The sequence below is a fragment of the Bos mutus genome, chromosome 18 (assembly GCF_027580195.1).
Source record: "Bos mutus isolate GX-2022 chromosome 18, NWIPB_WYAK_1.1, whole genome shotgun sequence".
NCBI lineage: Eukaryota > Metazoa > Chordata > Mammalia > Artiodactyla > Bovidae > Bos > Bos mutus.
Window position 1 is genome coordinate 37,937,988 of NC_091634.1, and position 17,510 is coordinate 37,955,497.

Here is a 17,510-nt window from a genome sequence, read left to right on the forward strand (position 1 = left end):
TTTCAAATAATCCACAAGTACTTTTAAACTACTAAGAACCCTCTCTGTATGTTCAGGAGCCAGGATTGGTTTTTGGAGGTTTTCTATGGTCTCAAACAACCACAGAAGGACAGCACTCATGCAGGCTTTTGCTGTACAGACTTGGACACCAAGTCCTGTCCTCCTACTTGAATAATTCCAATATCTAATAAATGCCTAGCATTTAGACTATATGCCAGACTATTTGATGTGTATCTGTGAGGCAGGTAGTAACTTTAGCCATATTTCATAGATGAGGGAACAGAGATTCAGAGAGGTTAGGCAGCTCCTCGAAGGTCACACAGCCGGTAAATAGAGAACTCAGCATTTACAGGCAGAACCTAAATATATGAAATTTATACACTGCTGTCTCCTCTCTAGCTAGGAGATTTAGGAAAGTCACATTAGCCTCTCTGAGTCTCAGTTTCTTTAGCTGCTAAATGGGGATAATAATGCCTGTTTGCATTATTGTACAGTCGCCAAACACTTGGCTTATGAAAGACACTCAGTCACAGTGATTATGGTGATGAGGCTGTTATCAGTAGCGCCTGTCTCCCTTTTTCTAGTACAGATCCACAAAGCATTAAAAGAACTAACTTAAGCCACAGTCTGTGACTCAGTTGCTTCAATTACAATGAGGGGAAAAAATCCCCACTCCACCTACCCTGAAACATTGCTCTGTATGTCAAATTAATAATCGCCAGAACATGCCTTTAACAACCCAGTGATCTCAGGGTTTTGATTCCAGAGGACCACCAGCTAGCCTTGTAACTCGACAAATCACTGTATTTCATAGCCTGCATTTCATACACTGTATTTCACTGCCCCTACTTGAAAGGTGGAGGTTGATCTGTAGAAATGAACTAGGAAATATAAAGAACTGAGCGCTCTCTTCTGAGCACAGCATTGCACGTGTGCTAAGTTGCTTTAGTTGTGTCCGAATCTTTGCGACCCTGTGGACTATAGTCTGCCAGGTTTCTCCGTCCATGGGATTCTCCAGGCAAGAACACTGGAGTGGGTTGCCATTTCCTCCTCCAGGGAACCTTTCCAACCCACGGATCAAATTTGTATCTCTTATGTCTCCTGCATTGGCAGGTGGGTTCTTTACCACTAGCGCCACCTGGGAAGCCCTCTGAGGACAGATGAAAAGCTTATTTTAAATGGGGAGACTCAAACTACAGGGTCAAACAAACCATGGCTCCTACTAAGCATTCAGATCTCAGCTCAAATGGTCCCTCCTCAGAGAACTTTTTCCTGACCTCTTTTCTGCTCCCTAAAGAAGCCTCCTCTTCTCAGTCTATGTTCTTCATAGCCCTTGCTGCTGCTGCTGCTAAGTCGCTTCAGTCGTGTCTGACTCTGTGCAACCCCATAGACGGCAGCCCACCAGGCTCCCCGGTCCCTGGGATTCTCCAGGCAAGAACACTGGAGTGGGTTGCCATTTCCTTCTCCCATGCATGAAAGTGAGAAGTGAAAGTGAAGTCGCTCAGTCGTGTCCAACTCTTAGCGACCCCATGGACTGCAGCCCACCAGGCTCCTCCATCCATGGGATTTTCCAGGCAAGAGTACTGGAGTGGGGTGCCATTGCCTTCTCTGACTCTCTGAAACCATCCATTCAATCTTGCATATTATCTGTCTCTCCCCTTGAGAATGTAAGCTGGCAAAAAGCAGGAACCATGTGACTTGCTCATTGCTGAATGCTGTTTTTTTTAATGAGTGCAGGGCATAGAGTAAACCCTTGGTTCATATTTGTTGGATGAATGAAACAAGTCAATAATTTTGCAACTTGCACTGGCATTCTTGGAAATGAAATGCCAGAACCAAGGCTTGAAATGAAAGTGTGAAGGTCTGCAGTTTTCTAAACCTGTGTGAATTTCACCTTTGAGGGAGAAACAGTGCTTATTTGAAACAATCATTTGTAATATTTTGAACAAAGTCCATTTGGATCTCTCACTTTTTTGTACAATTGTTTCTTTAACCCTATAGGAAGAACAGAGTGAACACTTGCTGCAGCTGCCCCCAATCCACAGTTCTCCTCCTTCAGAGAGAAAAAGTGACTGGTGTGTATTTGGGGTGATGGGCTCCAGCCCTCATAATGCTGGTGAGAGCTATGTGCTCGCCCAGTGTGAAGCAGACAGCTGCCTCACTGTTGAAGGAGTGGGAGGAGGCACAGAGGAATTCTTACCATGGGTAGCAGGAAGCCACACTCGTGGTTATTGACTCCGATGATGGAAGGAACCAGATGAAATAATTTTTGAGCCAACAGGTCTAGCGGCTCATTAGGAAAGAAAAGGCCATCAACCACTCGAGTGAAAGACTTGGTTTTCTGAAACAAGGAAGAAGAGAAAAATCAGCAGCTGTTTCATTTCACAAAACCTGCTGTCCCCAGACTCTAGCCCAACTGAACCAATCCACTATAGCAAAAGGCATTAAGAAAAGAAAAATCAATCACTCTTGGCCCATCCCGAGGCATCAGTGCTTCCTGGCCAACTCTGCCACTCACTTGGGCAAAGGGGCCCAACTTTTCTGGGCCTGAATTTCCTGGTCTTCTAAATGAGGATAAAAAAGTAGTAACTCCCTAAGATATATAATACCCCAGCACAATGATTCTCAGAAAGTGGCTCCAGGACCAGCAGCATTGCCTGGGAACTTGTTACAATTGCAAATTCTCGGGCTTCCCTGGTGGTCTAGTGGTAAAGAACCCCCCAGCCAATGCAGGGAACACAGGTTCGATCCCCAGTCCAGGAAGATCCCACGTGCCTCAGAGGAACTAAGCCCAGTGCGCCACAACTACTGAAGCCCAAGTGCCTGGAGCCCGTGCTCCACAAGAGGAACCACTGCGATGAGAAGTTCACACACCACCACAAAGAATAGCCCCTGCTCCCTGCAACTAGAGAAACCCTGTACAGCAATGAAGACCCAGCACAGCCAAAAATAAATAGAAATAAATTTAAAAAAAAATTCTCATGCCCTATCCCAGGCCTGCCAAATACAAAACTCTGGGGCGTGCAGCTCAGTAACCAGCCCTCCAGGTGAGTCTGATGCACGCTCAAGCGTGGAACCACTGTCCAAATGCCATGGACAGAGAGGTGAGGTGAGGGGATGGCCAGGGTAGTGTGGGTTGGTATGCTGTCTTCCCAAGGTGTCTTCCTCAGCACTGAGACTTGGGTCTGGATGGACGGTTCTTGGGTCTTAGGAAGCAACATCTGGTTCTATTCATGATTTTTTTTTGTTTGTTTGTTTTTAGGTCTCTGTTTTGGGAGTAGGGGTAGAAGAGAGCCCACAAAAAGAACTTTCACACTACATTGGGTCAAGAACTTATCTATTTCCTGGGTCCTAGTACAACTTGTAGCAGATTTTTCAATCCATGCCAAATAATTGTTTAACAAATGTCGGAAACGGACAGGTAAGGATTTCATTGTCTCTCAAGGACTATCAGAGGGTCTCAAGATTGGAAGATTAGGCATAAAAGGTTATCCAGTCCAATAAATTACTTGGTGATTGAAATTCATCTATGGTCATTTAGACCCTGCTTACATACCTACAGAGGTGGGTATCTCACTGTCTTCTAAAGGAGCTGATCCTTTTTCAGATAACTGAGTTTTTAGAAAGTGCTTAGTTATGGCTCCCCAACTTCCAGCTCTTGATCTTGACTTTAGCTCCTGGTGGCCTGTGGAGCAAATGTGGACCCTCTTCCCTGTGAGATCCCTTCACTGATGTAGAGACAGTTACAATCTTGGGGTTTTGTTGTGTCTTCTCCAAGCTAAGCAGCACCCTGGCTTGTCAATCTCCTTAAATTAAACTATAAGAGCTCTATATTCCACATTGCTTTTTTTTATAGTCATTACTAGGAATCCCCAACCCCCATCTGTCCAAGTTCAGAATTGAAATAAATAAGAGAGAGGTAGGATTTGCCTACGATTCCATTCAAAGGACAACCTTGTCCCCAAACTCCCCCCCCTCTTCACCTGGTTGATGCTCAGCAACTCCTTGGAGGACTTTGCCCGCAGGCACTGCAGCAGGGCAACGGAGTCCGACGCGCTGCAGTCACAAATACTTGCAATTGTCTGCAACTATTTTCGGAGAAGGAATAGGTCAGTGCACAGAACTGAAAGCCTCCAGGAAAATGAGAGTTGAAAAACGTCCTCAGTCCAGCCCTAGGCTGCTGCTTCATATATGAAGACCAGCATGTGGCCTCTCTCACCACGGGCCCATAATGGAATGTGCACACTGAGGACAGGCTGGCACTGCATCATCTTTTCTCTCTTGCCTGACTCTCCTCGCCATCTTTAGTAATCACCTGAGCTGGATCTGTTTCAGCCTGTCAGCTCCGCTCAAGTCCCACCGCCACCCCAACCTGGAGCATCTGAACATGTCCTGAACATCCTTTTTCTGTCTCTACCAATTCCATTTATTCCTTGAGGCCCAAGCCCCATCTTTTCCAGGATGTCCTTTTAGCCCATAGAGCCCATGAGCCCTTCCTTTTCTAATCTCCTGTTACTCTAAGTGTCCTCATCTTCCTGTCCTAGTTAGCCTTTGCTAGACACCTTCCTGCTCTCTCCCTGGACTTCCTACATATATAGAACTTGGCTCTTGATAGTAGTTGTCCTTACTCTTCTGGGAGTCATGGATGCTCTGAGTATCCAGTGGAAGCTACAGACGCTCTCCCTGAAAGACGCACACACATGCAGTCTGCATACAACTGCAGGGGTTCTAGAACCACCTCTTCTACTTTCCGTGGGTTCCAGGTTAAAAATCATAAAAAGGATTGATGCCATCCAACCATCTTATCTTCTGTCACCCCCTTATCCTGCCCTCAGTCTTTCCCAGCATCAGAGTATTTTCCAATGAGTTGGCTCTTCGAATCAGGTGGCCAAAGTAGATTAAGTAAATAAGCCATACATAATACAGAGGACTGAGTTATATATCACCAGCAAAGAATAATGGATAAGATGTAAGAACTATCACACATCTGCTTACACACACAGTCTTAAGTTTGTATATGCTTTCTCCACTTAAACACTCATTGGTCTTAAAATACAGCAGGGAAAACAAAGAGCACTCAATATGTGTGTGGCAAACACACAAACTAAAAGTAGCTTGATATATCATTCTACCAAAATCAATATTCTCTGTGTATTGAGAGTATTTTTAAAAATCATATTACAGCTCTGTGTTCCCACTTTTGGTTGTTATTTTCTACAAGGTGCTTAAAAAAATGCACCACTAATGTGAATGATACCCAGGAGATGGCTCCATAGTCCAGTGCTTAATTAATATTCATCGAGTGAATCAGCTCATTTGTGAACTCATTCATTCAGCAAACATTTAGAATCTTCTAATACACACCAGATACTATGCTGGGACATGAAAGATACAGAGAGACCTTGGCCTCCAGGTCTTCTTATCTGGGTAGAGCGCTAAGACAAGATGATAGATGACAAATACCTGGGGCACATGCTTCACTTCCCCCTCACAGTCTCATGCCAGACAGCATTTATCAGTAACAGTGTTATTTCACACTGAGCTGGAAACAACTTCAGAACCTTTCTTAACATAGCGCTCTAGGTAGAGTGCTGCTAAGTCACTTCAGTCGTGTCCAACTCTGTGCGACCCCATGGACGGCAGCCCACCAGGCTCCCCCATCCCTGGGATTCTCCAGGCAAGAACACTGGAGTGGGTTGCCATTTCCTTCTCCAATGCATGAAAGTGAAAAGGGAAAGTGAAATCGCTCAGTCATGTCCGACCCTCAGCGACCCCATGGACTGCAGCCTTCCAGGCTCCTCCATCCATGGGATTCTCCAGGCAAGAGTACTGGAGTAGGGTGCCATTGCCTTCTCCGCTAGGTAGAGTAGAGAAAGCAGATAAGCCATACATAATACAGAAAACTGAGTCATATGTCACCAGCAAAGAATAATGGGTAAAACGTAAGAACTATCACATATGCTTACACCACCCCTGCCCACCGCCCCCACACATGCAAGCACACCAGCAACAGTGCATTGTGCGCCTGGGCCGACGTCCTGTTGAACCAGACCTTCCATGAAGCAAGAAGGGTCACCTTGGGCCAACATCAGATCCTTTAGTCATGGTCAGTACGGACAGCCAAGCAGATGGTCTCTGGACACCTGATCACATTCTCTCCTGACCAAAGACAGGAAGCTGGAGAGGAGTTTACAATATACCTACATCATCATTCCTCTCGTAATCAGGGGCCTTCAGGTAAGGGATGATGGCCACCCCACTCTCCATGATGGCTCTGTGGAATAAGCCTTTGGTCATGGGGGACAGAATCTGGAGAGAGAACACAGGAGGCCCAGGAAACGTTATTCAGGGAGCTTCCCACCCATCACACATAATAGCCAGCCTTTCTTTAGAGAAAACTTTCACAGAGAAGCAGATGCAGAGAGCAGACCTGTGGACATAGGTGGAAGGGGTGATGCCCTGAGAAAGCTGCATTGGCGTGTATATATACTACTGTGTGTACAGTAGACAGCCAGTGGGAGGCTGCTGTGCGACACAGGGAGCCCAGTCTGGCACTCTGTGACAACCTAGAGAGGTGGGATGAGGGAGGTGGAGGGAGGCTAAACATGTCTACATAGGCTGATTTGTGTTGTTGTGTGGCAGAAACAATACACATTTTAAAGCAATTAAAAAATTAAAAATAATAAAAATAAAAGAAATAAAACCTACCAGGAAGCCTCCTTAGTTGTTCTACCCTGCTAAGTCACTTCAGTCGTGTCCGACTCTGTGCAACCCCATAGACGGCAGCCCACCAGGCTCCGCCATCCCTGGGACTCTCCAGGCAAGAACACTGGAGTGGGTTGTCATTTCCTTTTCCAATGCATGAAAGTGAAAAGTCAAAGTGAAGTCGCTCAGTCATGTTCAACTCTTCATGACTCCATGGACTGCAGCCTACCAGGCTCCTCCATCCATGGGATTTTCTAGGCAAGAGTACTGGAATGGGTTGCCATTGCCTTCTCCGTAAGTGTTCTACACTTAGAGGGAAAAAAAGTCCTGGTTTGGGAATTTCAAGGACTAGCTGCAAAGGTTTGGGCAAATCTTCTAACCTCTCAGAGGCCCAGGTTCCTCATGAACTTGAAGGTCAAGCCTTCTGGCACGGGGGTGCTGGCTCCTTCACTTCTTGCCCTTGAAATGAGACTAAGCCCCTTACTCACCGTGTATTTGTGAGGCTCGAGGGAGACAATGTGTTTATGAGCATTTGTTCAACACGAAAGCAGCAATTAGATGTGCATGACTCATTGTCCTAATTTTTGTCACCTCTCCCACCGAAGTTCCTTCAGGTCCCAAAGAGAAGAAACTCACAAGGCTGGAAACACTTATCGCTCCTGCTGACTCGCCGAAGATGGTCACGCAGCGTGGGTCCCCACCGAAGAACTCAATGTTTTCCTGGACCCAGATCAGAGCAGCCACCTGATCCATGAAGGCCCAGTTTCCCCGCGCATGCTCGTCCCCTGTGCTGTGGACAAGAGGCAGGGTGAGAACACTCATCTGGCCAGTCTGCTTCCCACAGCCTCAGGGGTTGGAGGCGGAGGCTGTGGGCTGTGTCAGGGCACCGCCACTCCAGCTGGAGAAAAGCGGGGAGCCAGAGGCCTGGGGTCGCTGGGAGAACCAGGCTTAATTCTCACCCTCTGTTGGGATTTGGGTTTCTTTGAGAATCTGATGAAAGCTCCATACCCCCAGAAAAATGCATGGACAATTTGGTATGTGCAATTTCAGGGTGTTCACAGCCTCCCCTGAATCCATGGATTCCAGAAGAGTCCTGCTCCTGAGAGTTGGTCTGCACCAGGAAGCAAGACCTCCCTGGGCACAGGGGTTCCAAGTGAATGACTGAATTAAAAATAATGATAATAATAGCAGCTGTTGCAGCATCGTGTACAATGCTGTCCCCAGGGCTTTATAGCTGGAGTTCCTATAATCCTCCCACCCTATGAGGTAGGTGGTGCTGGTCTTTCTCCTTCATCCTTGTGGGTACTCTCTCCGCCCTTCTCCACCTTGTTCTCAAAAGGGCGATTTTCATGAACTACCCCACTGTGTGTGGTCAGAGGGAGGAACCGGCTGGGGGTTTCAGGGTGGAATATTGAGAGACTGATTCCATCACCCCATGTTCCCCCACCTCTGCTGGGAAGTGGTTTGGGCAGTGGCTGCATTTCTAGGCAGCCAGAACTCACTCACGTCATGCCCACTCCCATGCTTGATATCCGCAAGCGTGTTCTAAGGATACTGAGGGATTCATCGTTTCCGTCTCACAGACAGGAAGCAGAGGCATAGAGAGGTGAACTCCCTAGCCCAGGAGCTAGAAAGTCACAGATCTGGGTCCATTCTCCTAACCGTGTGCCCCTGCTGCTGGGTAGTACACGTATGCTTCCCACCACGTATGAGGGTGACCTCGGGATCATAGTCTACTCCTCCTCCATCTTCCAGTCCCCCACACCGCCCCTCCCCTTGGTTCTCTCTGTCTGTCCCTGATGCCTGTGCTGGCCCCACCTCCACCTTCTCTCTCCCACAATCCCTGCATCTGGTCAGGAGCCACACTCTGCTAATTTCACCTCCATTCCATCATGGCTCCCACGTTGGTTCCCATTCCTCCCTTTGTTTATCCTGATTCATAATCTGGTCACTTATGATCTGGGTGACCATGAGCAAGTCGCTTAACTTGCTTTGCCTCAACGTTCTCATGTCTGAATGGGGTTGATAATGGTACCTGCTTCACATGACTGTTGTGAAGACTGACGGTGCAGGCACACAGTAAGTGCCATATCCATGCTAGTAATCCCTCTAGTTATTCAGCCACCAGCCTGCTTCACCCCATGACCTGCATCTAGGCTGCACAGAAGCATCCCAATCAGATGTCCCATCTGAAGCCCAGGTACCCCTGGGCCAGCCTGCACTCTACTTTGGAGTGACCTTCCACTCTATTGCTCTGCAGGGCACTCCTGGGTCCCTCCTTCTTTATCCACTAAAAACCAGTCACCATGTACAGCCTGGCATTCAGGGTCTTTCCCAATCAGGCCTGGCCCTACCTTTTCGCACCCATTTCCTATTATATTCTCATCTACCTGTCTATTAGAACCCAGATGTTATAAACAACTTTTGGAAACCTTTCTGTTGAGAGAATATTAGGCAGAATCCCAATGTACAGACCTGCTAAACATGTAAGCACTCTGGTCAGGACATTAGTCTGATCTCAGTCCTTTCTGCCTCCACAGCAGCCTCTCAGCCACCTCCCTGTGCTACATGCCCCAAAGCCCAGTTTGCAAATACTGTTCCAGCCCCAACTTCCTTCCAACTTCCAACTATGTTTCCTTCCAACTTCCTAGTCTTTGCTCAGGCAGCTCCTGTTGCCAAGAGTGCTCTCTCCCAACCCTTCATCCCTAAGTCCAACCCCATCTTTAAGGTGCAATTAGTTCCAATTCCACTTCTCTCAGGAAGACTGGCTGATTTCTTGCAGCTCCCGCCTCTGTTTCTACATGCAGCTCTGGCACCTCTTACCCTCAGAACGTGACTGATGTCCTGCCTGGCGGGGATTTGTGTCCCTGTGTTATTTTCCCCATGACACTGACAGCCTCTCAGGGGCAGGATACATGCTGGACTCCTTGCTGCCTTCCCCATACTTTCTGACCTTTGGCTCACATCCTGGCCAGGGCTTGAGTTCTGCCATGTTCTAAATAGTATCAGGGAAGTGGCCAAGAGACCTAGCTCCGTTCTGGGAAGTTGTTTCACCTCTCTGTGCTTCCATTTTTCAAGTGTAAAATGAGAATAACAACAGTATGTTTCTCATAGAATTAGCCTGAGGGTGAGTTATAATGAATGCATAGCAAGTGCCTGGCATGGCGTTGGGCTCACATGAGCACTGAAACATGCCTGATACTACTTGGTGGGGGAGGGAAGTCATCAATGGAGTGACTATTCCTAGGTGAGCGATGGAGGAGGCTTGATGTGGGGCCCAATGGCAGACACTTGGAACTGCTCACACTCCTGGTTTCCTCATCTGCCAGGGAGCACATTTCCCTCGCAGTTGAGTGTGGCTATTATGACTGAGTTCTGCCAATTGTATGTAAACAGAGCAATAATCGCCCCCACCAGGCTGGCCTGGAAAGACCACCCTGGTATGATTCTCCTGCTTGTTCTCCATCTGCTGGCCAACTGCAGAGAAGCTGGGTGTGGCCCTGGAGGAGGGATGGAAGGAACCTGTGTCCCTGATTGACCATGGAGAAGAATGCCTGTCAGTCAGAAACACTTGGTTGGATTTTAGTTGAGTGAGAAGGAAAGTTTAAGTTTAACAGATAAACTTGGGGTTTATCAGTTACAGCTGCTAACATAACCTAACTAGTTTGGGCCAAATTAGTTCAGCGTCCCTGAAGGCTCATTTCTCCTTAGGTTGCCAAGCACTAAGTTTCCTGTGGCTGCACCCAGCTGCTCCTCGGTGGTCAGGGGTGTCAATCCCTTGGGGAGACTCACTTGAAGAAGCCGAATATTCCTAGTCGGTACTGAATGGTCACAACCAGCACGTCCTCATAGGAAGCCAGGGCGGACCCATCAAAGATGGACGCTGAGCCAGTCTCGAAGGCGCCGCCAGGGAGCCACACCATGACCTGAGGAAGGGGAAAGGAACCCTCCAGCCAGCCCACCAGGCACCCACAGCCCCCCCTCATGCATGCTGGGACATTCTTTCTTTAGGGAAATAGGAATGTTTCACTTTCCTTCCCAAACAGCCTCAGCGGTTTTGTCTTTTCAAGAAGGCCCAGGGTTATGTATGTGGATTCTGGCATATGAGTGCCTGGGTTTGATTCCCATCTCTGCCCTTGACTAGTTGTGTGGCTTTGAGCAGCCTTCTGAACCTTTCTGAGGTTCGTTTTTCTCATCTGTAAGATGTGCAGAATGAAAGTGTCTCGTTTATGAGGTTATCATGACGTTTAAAGAAAATTCTTCATCTGAAGTTCATGGAACAATGTTGGCATATTTCAAGAGCTCAAAAAGTGTTAACTTAATGTCATGAAACTTGTGACCCACAGAAAAATGGAAATAGCTATAAGCGATATATGAGACCAAGAGCCACTTAAACTGTTTTAATCTAAGAGTTTATCCTACTTACAGAGAGAAGAGAAGAGAGGAGGGAAAAAGAGAAAAGTGTGGAAGTTTTACTTTACCAATTAGAAAAATTGGGGCCAGGAAACATCAAACATTCAAATGGTATTATCACCAGGTATATACTTAATGTATGTGTGCGAAGTCACTTCAGTCATGTCCAACTCTTTGCCACCCCATGGACTGTAGCCCGCCAGGCTGCCCTGTCCATGAGATTCTCCAGGCAAGAATACTGGAGTGGGTCACCATTACCTTCTTCAAGGGATCTTCCCGACCCAGGGATCGAACCTGAGTCTCTTATTAAGTCTCCTGCGTTGGCAGGCAGGTTCTTTACCACTAGCACCACCTGGGAAGCCCATACTTAATGCATATTACCATGTATATACTTAATTAAAAAAAAAATCCCTTCTCTTCTCTTTTAAAAGTCATATTAGTGACTATAACTCATGGGGTAGGAAAGAGAAGAAAGCCATGGAGGTAAAGGAGAACTGGACAAAGCACTGGATTGATACCCAGATCTGCCGCTTACGGTGTGTATAATGTGGACCAAGCTGCTTATGCCCTCCCTGGTCCTCAGCTTCCGCGTCTGTAGACTAGGTCCAATAATCCTCCCCACTGGGTTATTGTGGGGGCTTAGATGAGAGAATGAACTGTACCTGGCACACAGTCAGCCCTCAATAGGTGCTGCTGTTATGATACAATAGAGCAAGTCTCTGTTGCAGTGGCAAGGGGGAGAGAGAGGGTGTGGTCCAAAATTAGATGCAAAGTACACTCACTTGTACAAAGATCTTTCGCATTCTTAAGTGAAACATTTCTCATTATAACCTGTCTTCATTTGAAAATAAAAAATTTGCAAAAGGCAATTATCTTCTTTAAAACAGGATGTCCCCCAGACTTCCTGGGTGGTCCAGAGGATAAGAATATGCCTGCCAATGCAGGGGGCACTGGTTAAATCCCTGGTCTGGGAAGATTCCACATGCCTCGAAGTGACTAAGCCCGTGTGCCACAACTACTGAGCTCTCACTCTAGAGCCCATGTTCTGCAACAAGACAAGCCCCAGCTTACAGCAACTAGAGAAAGACACTTGCAGCGACAAAGACCCAGCATGGCCAAAAATAAACGAATACATAAATATTTTTTAAAAAACAGGATTTTCCAAACCAAAAAAAATCAGAGTCCTTCAAAGCAGGGTGTTTTCTGTTTGCAGACTATTTAATACCCAACAGAGGCGAAAACCAAAACAAAATAAAAAATCAGAGGTCAAATCACTAACCATAAAGAAGTAATCACAAAAGAAGACAAAGCGAATCTGTCAGTAGAATGATTTTTAAGAAAGCTATTGACATGTCAAGTGATTACATTTCCCTTTTACCCAAGGGAGACTATATTTGATTCCAGATATCCAGACACTCCACCCAGGTCCTAGGCCCAGAACCTGCAACTGGAGCCCCTAGCACAGCAGGAGCTGTGAGCCTTACCGGGAGCTTGGAGCCGGTTTCTGCATGGGCCGGTGCATAGATATTAAGATACAGGCAGTCTTCCGATACTCTGAATTTGGGGTAATGCACCTTGAGAATGTGTTGATCTGTGAACAGCCACTCTGAGTTCTGGAAGCACCTTGGAAAAGGGAAGGAGAAGACCCCAGAGTTGCTGTCAGCAGACCTGCCTCGGAGGGGCCAGCTTTTGTGACAGCAGGGAGGCCTAGTGATGGCCTATGCCTGAGCAGAATAGGGATTCAGTGCTCTGGTACAAAGTTTAAAAACACCCCAGCCCCCATGGTGGCCCAAACAAGCTGTGCATGTTAAGTCACTTAAGTTATGTCCAACTCTTTGCGACCCTATGGACTGTAACCCACCAGGCTTACATGGGATTCTGTCCATGGGGTTCTCCAGGCAAGAATACTGGAGTGGGTTGCCATGCCCTCCTCCAGAGGATCTTCCTGAACCCAGGGATCGAACCCATATCTTCTGGGTCTCCTGCATTGGCAGGCAGATTCTTTATCATTGGTGCCACTTGGGAAGCCCAAACAAGCTATAATTCTCCTTGATCTGGTTTCTGAGTAAGAAAGCACATTGTGCAGAATAATTACACCATGAACCCCCAGGACCCACTCATGCCTACCCCCATTACCATAATCCACACACACACACACGTAAAGACTAAAGCTGGCTCAACAATTCTCCAAGCTGTAGACAGTAGGTCACAGGGTTGTGTATCAAGGGTTGTGCTTTGGGGACTCCCTTTTCTGCCTCTAGAGGAACAAAAGGACATTCCCAGGCCTTTCTACCAGAAACAACAGAGGTAGGCTAGCAGCAAGATTCCTGCAATCAGGCCTTTGCCTAAGCTAGTCCCTCTGCCCTGACTACTCTCTCCCCAGATCTGCTTGTTCACATTCTTCCCTTTCTTTCAGATGCTGTCAAAGTGTCACCTCCTCCAAGAAGCCTCCTGAGATTTCTCCAGCTAGACCAGAGCTCTTGGAATTGTTTAGTCGCTAAGTCGTGTCAGACTGGTTTGCGACCCCATGGACTGTAGCCCGCCTGGCTCCTCTGTCCGTGGGATTTCCCAGGCAAGAATACTGAAGTGGGTTGCCATTTCCTTCTCCAGGGGAGCTTCCCAACCCAAGGATTGAACCTGTGTCTCCTGGGTTGGCAGGTGGATTCTTTACCACTGAGCCACCTGGAAGGTCTTTGGAAACACGTATATATTTTGTGTTCTTTCCTAGAATCTCTCCTAGTGAGCAGCTAAAAGCCTAGGGTTCTGTGTGAGTCACCTTGGTACCTTATAGTCCCTAGCCCAAGGCATAGTAGGACTAAGTGAGATTATATATGTGAATATGTCTAGTAAGTGCTCAATTAATGTTCATTGTTTTTCTAAAATAGAATAGTCTACAGATTAGGCAGCAGAAAATCATTGCTTCAAATGCTTTTTTCTTCCTGTGTATGTTGTGTATCAGAAATTGGGGCTCACTGCTTTTAACAAAGCCATCTCTGGCCTCCCCTCAAGGCTTCCTCACTGACCAGCTCTGTCTCCCTAATGCTTGCCTTGTCACCCCATATTTTAACTGTCCTTATTGTTTATGTCTTCAACACCACAGCCAGTCTGCAGGTTCCTTGAGGGAAGCTGTGTCTAACTCAAGCATCATGATCTCAGGGCCTAATGGAGAGCCAGTTTCTGAGTTGGTTCTCAGTGGATATTAGTTGAATGAATGAATGAACACATGAGGTTCAACTTATTGTCCTAGGTGTCTGGACAACATGGGGTTTTCTTCTGTGGCTTAGTTTTCTGGCACCAAGGTCCTCCTTCTGCCTGGGACCCCAATGCCAAGAACAAACATGGCCCAATCTGAGGGCTTCACAGAATCTGAGAGTTGAAAGATTCTTGGTGGACTTCACTGGTGGTCCAGTGATCAAGAATCTGCCTACCAGTACAGGGGCCACAGGTTGGATCCCTGGACTGGGAAGATTCCACATGCTGAGGGGCAGCTAGGCCCATGGACCACAACTACTGAGCTCGTGTGCTGCAACTACTGAAGCCTGCATGCCTAGAGCCTGCACCCCTAGAGCCTGTTCTTTACCACAAGAGAAGTCACCGTGATGAGAAGCCTGTGCACTGGGCTGGAAAGCAGCCCCTGCTCGCCAGAACGAGAGAGAGCCCGAGGAGCGATGAAGACAAAGCACAGCCAAAAGTAAATAAATAAATAAACTTACACTTAAAAAAAAAAAAAAGATTCTTGGCATTTCCAAGCCTCACCTCCCACCCAGTGCACTAGACACCTCCACAATTTACCTGGGAACTACTTGCTCATCTCATCTGGAAAATTTGCAGTGTCTGGGGGCATCAGCCCTCCCAGCTCCCCTGGGTCACAGAGACACATTCATGTATCCATTCCCCAGGTAATTATGGATTCCCCACTATGGGCCAGGCCCTGCATTGGGCACCTTGTGAATTGCTAGAGTTAAAATTCATCTGGGATGGTTCTCACTCTAAAGACCTGATCCAGTCCAATGGTGGAGACTAAGCCTGGGGTAGAGGTCACCTGGAGATGCATCAATAACCTCTTGTAACCCAAAGACTCAGTCAGCCCATCACAATGGTTCCCCAGCCTGACTGGTCCTCAAGATCACTAGAGAGCTTCTTTACAGTGCAGTTTCCCAGGCCCAGGTCTGGGGATTCAGGGAGTTCAGAAGAGAGCCCAGGGACTCTGCTTGTTTAAACAGGTGGGAAGCCATGTTAAACAAGGTGGGGAGCCATGCCATCACAGAAGCCTCAACCACATCTGACCCTCCACATCCTCCTCACAAATGCCCCCCCCTTTTCCACTGGGCTGCATGACCTTTACTTCCCCTCAACGTTCTGCCCCTACTCCCAGGTCACAGGCCGCCCCTACTCCCAGGTCACAGGCCACCCCTGGGACCAAGCCAGTTCTTACAATTTAGGGTAGGACGTGGCATTTAGGAAACCATCCCAGGGCAGTAAAGGCTCCGGTTTTGCAAATCGCAGGGGCCCTACAGGGGGTGCGGCATAAGGGACCCCAAGGAACACATTCACGAGCATGTCGTTTCCCAGAACAGAAGCTTGCGTCCCCTGGACCCATCCCAGGTTGGTGTGCCTGGCTGGTGCATCAGCGGTGGCTGGCCCTGAGGAAACACAGAGGGAGGAATTAGGGGCGCAGGGAAGAGGCTGGGAACAAGCCAAACTCAGAGTTTCCCAGGGTGGAGAGCTCTTTCTCAACCCAGAGTCTGTGCAAGTATCTGGATTCCTTCTCAATGAATCCATGTCCACTGCTCCTTCGACATTCCCCTAGAAGTCATCTTCATCAAAGCATTCACTGAATGTCTCCTAGGAGCATAGACCAAGCCACAAAACTTTCTAAGATGTAAGTTGGGAACCCATCTCCCTGCTGCTGCACACAAGCTTTTCTTTACTGTGGAAAAAACACACACCAGCCTTTACAGAGCCTGAGTGTGTTAGTTGTTCAGTTGTGTCCATCTCCTTGTGACCCTGTGGACTGTGTAGCCTGCCAGGCTCCTCTGTCCATGGAATTCTCCAGGCAAGAATACTGGAGTGGGTTGCCATGCCCTTCTCCAGGGGATCTTCCCAACCCAGGGATCGAACCTGGGTTTCCAGTATTGCAGGCAGATTCTTTACCCTAGGACCCCATAAAATCTGGCCCACATTTCAGTTATTTTTATACCCACCAGCATAACTGCTGGCAAGTCTGTGTATCACCTGTGTGACTACTGGCTTTCTTCTTTTCTTAAAATTAAGTTGAGATAGGCTTCTAAAATTTCACTTAGTGGAATTCTACGATACTGGATGCTTGGGGCTGGTGCACTGGGACGATCCAGAGGGATGGTATGGGGAGGGAGGAGGGAGGAAGTTTCGGGATGGGGAACACATGTATACCTGTGGCAGATTCATTTCGATATATGGCAAAACCAATACAATATTGTAAAGTTAAAAAAAATTTTTTTACTTAGTGGAATTCTAAACAATGACACCTATGGAACTGTGGCTTTGATGACTTAGGTATATGCTTTTGAGTATACAAGAAAATACATATAGAGCAACAAAAACAAAAAATTATCTTACGCTTCCTGAAATCAGCTCATTTACCTCCAGGGGTACAAGGATAACACTTAGGGAGACTGTGCAAGCTTCTTGGTTTCCACATCAAATATGGAGCCTTGAGAAGTTAGTTGCCCAGGTATTTACTTAGGAGCGCCCAGATTTCTTGGCATCACCTGTTCTAAACTCATTTCAACAGCAACAGTCCTGCCTCAGCAGTTGGTGTTATAGAAACATAGGCTCCATTCCATGCCCTTCCAAGCCTCCCAAGATTCAAGCAACCCAAAGACAGGACAGGATCTTCTGTGCTCTACACACACCTGAGAAGGAGACTCTGGCCTGGGGCTCTCAGCAACACCAGGACATGGGTCAGGTGCCCTGAGGTTCTACACAACCCTCCATTTTCCATTTTCCACCAGTAGAAAATCCTCCAAGGCAGGGAAATCCCCTATCCCATCTTCTGAGGGCCCTCCTCTCCCACTGGGCGTCTCACCCTTGGTGGCAGCTGCAAGGACCCAAACAGCCCAGATCAGGGTCTGGCCTGGGTGCACCCACTCCCCACTCATCTGGCCGGCCCGCCTGACTCTCTGGACATCCACGGCCACAGCTGGCCTCGAGGATCTTCCGTCAGGGACAAGAAACAACTTCCTGATAGGAGACAAGTGTTGAGCAGGCAGACACAGGACACAGCTTCAGTGACGAATAATAGCTAAGATTTTCGGAGGAATTGGCCAAGCAAGACTTTCCTGTTCTGATTTACATAAGAAGCTGATGATTAACTCTTGAGTGCAGTGTTGGGTGGGGGGAGGGGAGCATTT

The 17,510-nt window shown here is 47.6% G+C and overlaps 1 protein-coding gene across 2 annotated transcripts in view; it reads right to left on the reverse strand.

The window, feature by feature from the left end:
* The window catches only part of CES5A (carboxylesterase 5A), a 28,100-nt gene extending 10,842 nt beyond the window's left edge, over positions 1–17,258 (reverse strand). For both annotated transcript variants that reach the window (XM_070386856.1, XM_005899869.2), the window contains exons 1-8: positions 17,186–17,258; positions 15,554–15,761; positions 12,603–12,741; positions 10,498–10,631; positions 7,342–7,495; positions 6,205–6,309; positions 3,984–4,088; positions 2,201–2,341 (exon numbers count right to left, since the gene is read on the reverse strand). In XM_070386856.1, coding sequence (XP_070242957.1) covers positions 2,201–2,341; positions 3,984–4,088; positions 6,205–6,309; positions 7,342–7,495; positions 10,498–10,631; positions 12,603–12,741; positions 15,554–15,761; positions 17,186–17,258 — 1,059 coding nt within the window. The remainder of the gene's footprint in view (positions 1–2,200; positions 2,342–3,983; positions 4,089–6,204; positions 6,310–7,341; positions 7,496–10,497; positions 10,632–12,602; positions 12,742–15,553; positions 15,762–17,185) is intronic.
* Positions 17,259–17,510: the final 252 nt, after the last annotated feature.